Source organism: Limanda limanda, chromosome 8 (genome assembly GCF_963576545.1).
Source record: "Limanda limanda chromosome 8, fLimLim1.1, whole genome shotgun sequence".
NCBI lineage: Eukaryota > Metazoa > Chordata > Actinopteri > Pleuronectiformes > Pleuronectidae > Limanda > Limanda limanda.
In genome coordinates this window covers 14726064-14736916 of record NC_083643.1, presented here as the reverse complement: position 1 = coordinate 14736916, position 10853 = coordinate 14726064, and the positions used below count along the sequence as shown (strand labels likewise).

General features: G+C 42.1%; 1 protein-coding gene across 1 annotated transcript; it reads left to right on the top strand.

Moving 5' to 3' along the window:
- The first annotated feature begins 2660 nt into the window (after positions 1-2660).
- Positions 2661-4247, top strand: ankrd34c (ankyrin repeat domain 34C). The gene has a single exon (XM_061077156.1). The coding sequence runs from the start codon at positions 2661-2663 to the stop codon at positions 4245-4247; it is 1587 nt and encodes a 528-aa protein (XP_060933139.1).
- The last annotated feature ends 6606 nt before the right edge of the window (positions 4248-10853 follow it).

Below are 10853 nucleotides of genomic sequence, written 5' to 3'. Positions count from 1 at the left end.
CATTTCAACTGCCGAAAAATGTAAATTGTCCATTTTAGTAGTAGCTCTTTAGGCTTTGATTCCTTGAATATTATCTGTGCTCTTCTGGACATTAAAAAAAAATATTTCATTAATTTACTTCAACCAAATTTAGACATTTGTCCAAATCAAGACCATCTCTATCAGATTGCCTCTTGAATGGGAGGGACACTTTCTCTTGACTAGGTGACTACAGCATGTGGGCAGTTTTATAAACCCATCTTTTCCATGTGCCTCGTAAACAACATGGCTCCAGGGACTGGAGAGGCAATCACAGGTGAGAAATCACTGCCAGCATTGATGACTGCAGTCCTGAGACGTCAAGTGTTTGGATGGGTGATAAAGTGATTAGTCCCAGTCTCAGTGGAAAAGTGCAGGGGTCAAAGGACTAATGATTGAACATGGTGGTAGTGGTGGTGGTGGTGGTGGCTTACTTGCATAAGTAGGGGGAAAAAACCCACAACCACAAAAAATAAAAGTATTTGAGTAAATGCAATAAAAGCCTCCCGGTCCTTGATGGAATGTTATGTGTATGATTTACCTGTTCCTTGCTGGGCTGAGAACATCACTGTTCTCATTAGAAACTGCTTCAGTGCCGTCTCATAGCAACCTAAAAATAGAAATGTCCCTATTAGGCTGTATAGCTGTGATGGCTGTTCCAGTTTTGGCCTACTTGATTGTGCAGTAAATATGTATAGGTGTGAAAAAAATGTTTTTGCTCCATTTCTTAATTTACTGAGCAGTGGAACACGCCAATCGACAACACAGCTGGCTACAGATCTGCATAAATTATCTAGAGATTACAAATTGATGGTTGTGTCGTGGTAATAATCACTGTTTAGAGGATTATGATTTTATTTTTACGTGTAAAAGAAAAGCACGTGATTGTAGCATTTCTTGCACGAAGGAGAGTGATGGTGATGGAGGACAAATTCCCCTTTTCACATTCTTTCAGGGAAATTGTCTCAGCTGTGCCCTTTAGTGCGCTGCAGACAGGAAACCTGCCTTTATTCTAACAACACACACTGACGCTCCACCCGGTGTGAGAGATGGAATCTTATTTATAGCCCAGACTTTCTATATCCGAGGCATGGATTGAAAAAAATACACAGCATAACTACAGCACCTCGCGCAAAACTGCCATTCCCCCATTTCCATCATCACTCAGCATCATTTCACTTACAAATGATTGTTATTGCGTAATAATTGAAACACACACACACACAGGCAGATCCGTTACATGTGTTTGAGCGGTATAACACGCTCGGTTTGTTGTTGTCCTGCAGATATAGCGATCAGGACGGAGGGTTTTTTTCTCATCAGACGCATTTATTTCTGTCGACTCTGACGTCAAGAGAATACACGTTTCATTCAACAGGCAAGAAGGTAAGTTATTTATAGCCCCCAGCATCTCCAGGTTGTGATCCTTGAGTGCGCAGTGAAAGGAATAGTCCCCATTGGACCAGATGTAGTGCGCCTCCATAACAAAAGCCACGCAGCTCACGCGTTATGGTGCCAGAGAGATGCGGCGCCCTGTAACCTAAACTAGGACGCGTTGATGGGAGACACATAACCAGGGATATCGCGAAGAACTGCCACCAAACTTTCTGTGTCTGACTAATATATTTCCACCCCGATTTCTTCTCCTTATACAAGACAGAGCAACGGGTACTTTGAGCATGGAAAACCGTCTCCTCCGAGCAGGTAAGAGAAATAACAGACACTAAGTTTTCTGCGTAATTATGTAACTGCAGAATTATAGAAAAACGAATGAGATTGGATTCAACTTTATGTCGTTTCTCTTGCGTCGCTGCTTCTTGTCACCTCATAAAAAGATAATATAGATGACTGTTTTTACATGTGCCGATTATATTTGCATGTTTGGTTGATAAACAAATTGAAAAATGCAGGATTTAATGGAGAAATAGAGGACCAGCCCCACACATTCTACTGGAGCGCGTCTCTGCCTCCAAGTCATCCAAAAGGAGAACCACTGACAGCGACTCACGCTGTGCTGTAATTTAACGTCGCCTGTCTGAACAGATGATCCGATGTTTTTTATTGTCATTATTTTTAAATTTAGATCAAAGTAATCACGTTTACACATCTTGTCCCAGTCATTAGATGAACTGGCGTTTTTACGCACCCAAAGGTTGGTGGACGCTTATGTTCGCCGTTCGTTCTTTCCCCATACATATGGTGGAAAAGCTGCTGTGACACTGCAATGCACATGGATTTTATTTTATATCCAAACATTATTACCTGATCATCAGTAGTGTATGCCAATCTAACAGGTGCTGTGACCATGCTCTCTCCTGCATGCACATGGGTTTTCTCCATTTGCAAGATCAGTTTCCACTTTACAAAACTACATTTTGTACATATCATCAGAATCTGGACTCTTGTGTAAATGATGCATTTCCTGTATGATAAATCTGTAGCCTTATAGTAAGATATATATATATAATCTGTACATTGGGACAGACTGCCACCTGCTGGAGGTGATGGTGGTGATGGCAACAAACAATATGAGTTTGAAATTGTTAATATTTTGTTGTGTGGTCTGAACAACTTCAATGATTTTTCTCAAAGGGCTGTGAGCTTCAAGTTCAAAACTGAGAGGATCTGCGATTGGTTGGGAGATGGCCGACATCATGGAGCTGCGGACTGATGGAAACTCGCTCCTGAAGGCAGTATGGCTCAGACGCTTGAGACTCACCCGGCTCCTGTTGGAAGGAGGTGCCTATATCAATGAGAGCAATGAACGAGGAGAGACGCCACTCATGGTGGCCTGCATGTCCACGCACACCGACCAGCAGAGTGTGAGCAAGGCAAAGCTGGTGAGGTATTTGCTGGACAACCAGGCAGACCCCAACATACAGGACAAAATAGGCAAGACAGCTCTGATGCAAGCCTGCATCCACAGGGCTGGACATGAGGTGGTGGATCACCTGCTGAGCGACGGAGCTGATCCGAGTCTGGAGGACAGGAGTGGAGCCTCAGCCCTGGTCTATGCCATCAATGCAGATCATAAGGAGACACTGAAGCTGCTCCTGGATGCATGCAAAGCTAAAGGCAAGGAGGTCATCATCATCACCACAGACAAGTCACCTTCTGGTACGAAAACTACCAAACAATACCTGAATGTCCCCCCATCACCAGGGCTGGTTGAGAGGTCCTCCCCAGCATACTGCACCTCTCCCTCTGATATTGACGTTAGTGCATCTCCCAATCCTGAGCAAGAGCAACAAAATACGGTCTTCAGTTTTCAGACAAAGCTGAAAACTTCTAGTTCTGCTGCCAAGCTTCCCAGCGGGCCCACGTCTCCAACACGGAGACCTGTGAACCCCAAACGTGCACGTTTGCCTCAGCTGAAAAGGCTCCAGTCGGAGCCTTGGGGGCTAATTGCTCCCTCAGTCCTGGCCGCAGCCGCTGCCCAAGAGGAGAGCAAGAAATCAACCTCTGAGGAGGATGTTGTGTCAGGGGTAAACGGACTCTCTCTGAGTAAGAGATCGGTTTTATCTCGACAGAACAGTGTGGATGGGAAAGAAAGTTTATTCCCACTGGTAGGTGAACAGGCCTGCAAAATGACAACATCGCAGTCGGGTCCTTCATTGTCTAAGGCATCATATGAGAGGTCTCTAAACCAGCACCAGCCCCTGGCACGGCGCAGTACTGTACCCACAGAGCCGGACAGCAGCAGCTGCAGCAGTGGAGTAGCCAATCTGAGAGACACAATGCACAGGAGACGTCTGGGGAACGATCATTATGATTCAGACTCACAGCTCTATTCAGACTCTGCGATGTTAGACTCTCCTAAGGTCCCCGTGGAGCGAAGAAAACTAAACACTTCTCCTCTAGCAATGCTGACCAGCTCCAGAGAGTCTCTCGACAGCAACACCAGCACATCCTCTCCCAGCACAGCACGCAGACGTGCACCCGGCCTCCTGGAGAGGAGAGGCTCGGGCACGCTGCTGTTGGACCACATCTCTCACACCAGGCCCGGGTTCTTGCCCCCTCTCAACTTCAACCCCAACCCTCCCATCCCTGACATCGGGGCCTGCAAGCCCTCCTCACCTCTCTCCACAGGTATTAGATCTATAGCTCCAGTAGCACCGAGCACACCAAAGAGAGGCGGCCTCCATTCCAAGAAGAAACTGATAAGAAGGCACTCTATGCAAGTAGAGCAGATGAAGCAGCTTTCGGATTTTGAAGAGCTGGCTCATTAGTTTGTGACGTGATTATGCAGCACGGTTTGTGGGAGTAGAGATGTTAACTTGTCAAAAAGTACGTTCACAGGTTCAGTTCACTCAGCCGTCTAGATGTTGAATAATGTATCATTGAGATTTTTACACACACAGATATATATTTACATATATAGATATATATGTACATGTTTGTGTGTTTGTGTACTTGTATTTATATCTTTGTGAGGATCCTTTTTGAGCCCAGATCTTACCGATTGAGGACATTTCAGCTGGTTGTCACTGTTACTGTTAAAGGGTTAAGACTTGCTTTCAGGTTTAGAGTTAGAATTAGATGTAGATTAGTTGAGATGGTTAAAGTTATGGAAAGGGACTGGAAAAATAAATCCTACCAATGGGTTTCCTCAATATGATAGAAGTACACGAATGTGTGTGTGTGTGTGTGTGTGTGTGTGTGTGTGTGTGTGTGTGTGTGTATGTGTGTGTTTTGAAACTGAGCAATATAGATAGATTTCCTCTCTGTGCTACAACCAACCTGAAGGATGATCATCTTTTGACTTCACAACATCTGCTGTATATGTGTTACAGTTTTGAATGTAAATGCCAAGACCTGGTACTTTTCCTCTGATCTAGCTCTCTTACATGATAAGGTTATGTGTATGGAACACACAGGGTCCATTTGTAGCCAGTCGGCCTCTTGGGTGCACTTTGTCCATATGTAATTAGCACAATTAATGGACTTTCATTGAAAAAGAACAAAACACGTGATGCACTTGTCCGAGATGTAGCTTAGAGTAACATGAAATTTGACTGTTTGTAGCAAATTTGTACAAAGTGCCTTCAAGATGAAGAAACTTAAACAAAAAAGTTGACAGATACATTTAATGTATTAAGATTGTTTTTCATTAATGATGATGTAACCAAAATGTGTTTTATGTCGATGTTGTTGGTTTCACATGGAACAAAACGACCACTCAGAATACATGTGATGTGAATGAATGAACTACATGCCTTAAGAAACAGGTAAACCAATGGGCTATGTATAACAGCACTTTATCGCCCAGGAGGAAAACAAAAATTACTCAAAAAGTTGCTCTTAACAGTGTTAAAAAACAAAAGCACATGAAATTCTTAATGAGTTCAAGTAACACTGAATAACATTTGACCCCCCAGTCGTCGGAGACATTGGTGAAACATGTCAATTGAAATGTCATTTCACGCTAATGGCAATCAAAACTAAAGATCGTACAGCTTCCATGTTACTTACCTGTGAAGCCTTGCTTCTGTTTAGGAATTAAAACATGATTAAATGGATAGTATTTTTGCTAGTAGGTTGTTGTATATTCTGAATAAATGTCTATAACTTGTGCATTTCCCTTATTCTTTTATATGTTTATTCAATTGTCACATTTAGCGGGAGCTCAGCTGCTACAGACCCTCATTAGAAAGAACACCAGTGTTTCCTCAGGCCCCTCGGAGGTGCGTTTGTGCTGCAAGAGAACGATCGTCATCATCAGTGTCACTGTGATTATGGCGAAGCCACCGTAGAGGCACTCACATCCTGCAGCTTCTTGGCAGCTCCATCATCCAGACCCTGAGGGGCTGCTGCAGTTTCAGGGGCACAGTCGCTGTAATCAGTGCAGAATTTAGTGTTAAACATGAGACTCGACCTGTTCCCACTGTGCTGATTCAATCACAGGAACAAGATATGGTGATGAAAGAGGATGGAAATCACACGGCCACTTAGAATACTCTGATACTGCAATTTTGTCCAATATGAGAGTAATTCAGATTATTCTTTGATAAGAAATATGAAGATATTTGGCTCTCTTAGGAGGACAATATATTCACATCAGTATTTTCTATGTATTCACATGATCATCAATAACCTTAATTTTATTGAATGTATGAATAGTTAGGATCAAAATGTGTGGATGAAAGGGTGTAGACAACCTTTTTTAATTCCCACAAAGCAAAATTAACACATGGACCAAGTGTAAGTCGAGCGAATGACTAAACTGCTAGAAAGCCGCGCCACACAAATGGACAAACTGGATAAAATGGGCATTTGCCTGAAAGCTCGATATTAACAGTTGCCTGGACAGTGTGCACTTCTAAATATCTATTGACAAAATAAATGTCTAAGATGGGTCCCTGATCTTGAAGTCCTGTCCTGAAAAAGATCCCTTTTAAAAATTCCATCTCACAATGTTAAAGAAAAGCTTTTTAAAAATATCCTGGACCTGCACAAATTAATTGGTTATTTCCCTACGACATCCTTCAAGTTTTGTTGAAATCTGTCCAGCTGTTTTTGTGTTATGTTGCTTCTACACAAACAAACAAACCAACATACAAAAAGACAGGGGTGAAAGCACAGTGTCCTTGGCAGAGGTAACAATGGTTTTAAAGCTGCACTTATCGATATTTATACAATAACAATAGATGGAATAATTTGTTTGTGAAATGTGGAGGGTTTTATTTCGGATCATTATTTTAGTTTCCTGGGCTGCAGCCCTAGTCTCATCACTTTAGTTTCCACCTGTATCAGGCAGCTATTCTCTGTTGTCACATTTCCTGTCCAGCACATACCAGCAGATTGAGGAGTCGCACAAATAGTGGGTGAACATTTGTGAACATAGTGGAGCATGTGGCAGCTAGAGTCAGTGGACAGCAAAAACATAGTGAGTGAGAATGAATACAGGCCTTACATTCACCAGGTGGAGGGAATCAGCAGCGATGATGCTCTGTGTCTGCTGGCTGTGTAAATGTGTTCACCATGACATACGATGACGTCAATATTAAATTTGTTCCGCTGCCTCCAAGTGACCACAAAATTTTGATATATTAGATATATTACATAAAAAGTACTTGTTGCTACCTTTATTTTTGTATAATTAGACAACCACAAATAGACCTGTGGCTGTATAATTTAGCTCAAGACTAGAGAGCAGGAAGGAATGGGTGGTAAGAGCACAACAGCTTTATCATTATTATTATTATTATTATTATTATTATTATTATTATTATTATTATTATTATTATTATTATTATTATTATTATTATTATTATTATCCCATTCTCGTATTTGCACTAGTCTAGGTATAGTATGCCAAATATCTATCTATCTATGCAGCATATTTGAATAATTTAAATGAAGGTTTATTATTATAGTGATTCTCATACCTCATGGATACATGCGGGTGTGTCCCGTGTTTCCCTTGTCAGCAAATATTCTGGGGACAGTAAAGTTAAAGTAGAAAATAATAGAAAATAAATTAATTGCATATAACGTTACTACTGGAGATAATATACAAAAAGCAATTTCCGCTGACCCTCCGGCAGAGGTCCCTAGAGACTCACTATCACAGCCTCGGTGCCTTCTAAAGGACTCCAGTAGATGGCGCAAATGCATCACAATAAGGCCCCAGAATCAGTTTTATTTTTTCACATCACAGTTAACAATCAAGTCTGATAACCCAGACAAAGTACTTTATATATCAACAAATTATACCCAAAACTCCTGCTGTTAAATGAAGACGTGTCTCTGCTACTGCACGATCGGACAAAAGATAAAACCAGCAGGAGCAGCACAGACATGGCAGTAATAATAGAATCACACCCACAGATGTGAATTAAAAGCCTGATCAGAGCTGCAGCTTAGCAACTGACTCTTGAAATAAAGCACTTAGCCTGTAGAGGGTAAAAGTTTTGACGTGTTCAGACAATAAGGCACCCCACCATTGTCAAGTTCAGAGAGAGAATCTGGACGGGGACTAAATAAGGAGCCGTGTGTTTTCAGGGTGACATCGGAGAGTGACTTTCCTCTGAGCAGCTGAGTGTCTGTGGAGGGGGGGGGGGGGGGGGGGGGTGCACGTAGACATGTTTACATTCCTCCAGTTCAAAGGTTGCTGCAGAAAGTCAAAGGGTTATGTAACCACCATTGTCCCTTGTCTGACCTCATTTCAGGGACAAAATAGAACAGCTGACCTTCACTGACCTTCTTTTTGTTGTTATGGACTCAATGTGAAGAATGTTGCTCTACATACAGTTTGAGACTTTGTATGAGTATTACTTGCTGTGTTTACTTCGGTCTTTGTCTTTCCGACATGTTTCAGTGCAGGTCCCCTATTCTCAAATGTAACCGCCTCAGAGGTGACCTGTGTGTCTCTGCTGCTGGCTCACCACCGAGCCGATCATGTGACTGCATGACACACTTCCAGGTCCTTCTCCCAGTATGGTAACTTTCCCCTGCTAAATTTAGAGGGCCCTCTGCTGAGGCATTTTGTAATGTAACAATCGAGCACAGGATTTGGGATCTCGGTCAATTTGGCCATGTCTATCAATGTATGATGTTTACTTCAATTTCTAGTGATAACATTTCCTTCTGGAAGGTTTATATTATTGAGAGTATATCTCTTTAGAGAGGGCTGCAGGTTCTGAATTGAATTTATCTCTGCAGGATATACATCAAACAACTCATGTAGAATTGTTTGCACAGTAACAATGGTTTTTAACCTATTTAAACCTTTATTTTCCTTCTGTCTGACTTCACACGGTCACTTCTGCCCCAGCCTCCTCCCCTGACTCCCCCTCTACTTCTCACTCTGTCTCCCTAACCTGTTGCCACCTGTGGCTCTCTCTCCCCCTCTCTGCCTGCATGTTTCTGGAAAACTGGAAAAGCATCAGGTGGTATACTATGAGGCATTCATTTTGCTCAAGCTTCCAAGATGGACAAGTGCAAGCCTCATGATTGTGGCTTTAGCAATGTGCCCACCTTTCATGATCTGCTGAGGATATGATTGTATAAGTTTATGTTTTGATTAACTGACTGAAATAAAGTGACTATAGGGACCTTAACTGAGACGACACTCTGTATTTATCTTGTTTTTGAACAATAGTCTGTCTCTGTTCTTAATCCCTGTGGACTTAAAGTGCGATGGTTTTCTATTTATCTTTTGTCATTTATTTTATTTTTATTTTCATTTTATACAAACGTGGACCTATATGAGACTGAAATAAAGCAAAAAAAATTACATATTGCCCAGTTTTACAAAAACCTGAGAACACTCATCATTTATTTCTACAGTGTTTAGGATAATTTGGCTTGTGAGGGAAGACATGAAGAACCTACTGTTACTGTATAAACACTGGTGATGCCAGACAGTGACTGTAGCCAGCATGGGATCATCCTGTCATGAGGAGGTCAGGGTTAACTCTGCCCTGGACTCCCAGCTGTCCGTCTGTAAAAACCAGAGGCTGTCTAGGTGTTTAGCTGCTTTGCTTCTGTCCTCATTTGTTCCCACTCACTTTATTTGCCAATGTACAAAATACAAAGTGTAGACAGTCAGCCATGAAAAGGCAACACAGTCTGAATCAAATATGACTCAAATGAAGTTAAATCTGTCAAGTGACATCCAAACTAACAAACTAAATTCATTATCCAGGTCAATAAGGTTATTGCAGGTTTAGACAAAAGCCAGACAAGCGGAAACGGTCTTCACTTCCAATACATTACAGGGATAGCTCAACTGAACGATAAAAATTCACTCATTATCTAAATATATTATTGGGCTTACGGACACTTGGATGACACCACAGGAGCAGTATGGCATTATGTAATTTGTACGTTTGAAGAATTGGTCACCATTTACTTCAATTGTATTGGATTGGGCTGCGATGCTGTTTACCCCTGAAACTCCAGAAGTGTTCTGTGGACTCAAACATTTCCATCCTCCATCCATCAGCACAGGGGCGGCTCCTGGTACAGGCGACATAGGCGGTTGTCTATAGGGTGAGAAATGCCGAGAGGGCGGCACAAAGGACTGAATTATCATGACGTGACACATGCAATGTAAAACAATATATTAACGTCACACCATCATCCTCTAACCCCCGGGTCTCACCGGAGGTAGAAGCGCCGCGAAAAGTGGTCCGCCTCATTTCCTCGCCCATGTTCGCACCGGCAGCGTAATGCCGGGAAGAACCGGGAAGCGCCGCGGCCACACATACACACAAGCACATAATCTCCTGTGGGGGGTGGCTACAGGCTTGCGTAGGTCAGTCACCTGTGAAGACCAGCATCATTTACCCCTGAACCAGCGCGGATAAATGCGCTCCCTGGGCCGCAGGGATGAGCCAGCCCCACGCCACTACGCCGCCATGGGTGGAACCAGGACACCAGTGGACACAGGAGCTGGATCCGAACTCATGGGGAAGTTTGGCAGGCTGTCTGTTGGCAGGACTTCAATCACCTATTCATTGCACAATATCTAATCAAATGTAAATTTAAAAACAAAAATGAACCGTAACCATTTCAAATTAAATATGAAAAAAAAAATTAAATAAAATTAAATAAAATATAAAATTAAATTAAATTTAAAAAAACAAAACTGCGCGCACATCCTGCGCAGAAGCACATTGCGCACATCATGCGCAGAAACCTAAGCACATCCTGCTCAGAAGCCCACTGAGCAAATCCTGTGCAGAAGCCCATTGCGCACATTGCATTTCGAATTTTTTAAATTTGTTTTTATTCATTTAATTTAATTTTTCTTTTTTTTTATATTGAATTAATTTAAATTTACATAGTGTAATATATTTTGCAATTAATAGGTGATTGAAATCCTGCCA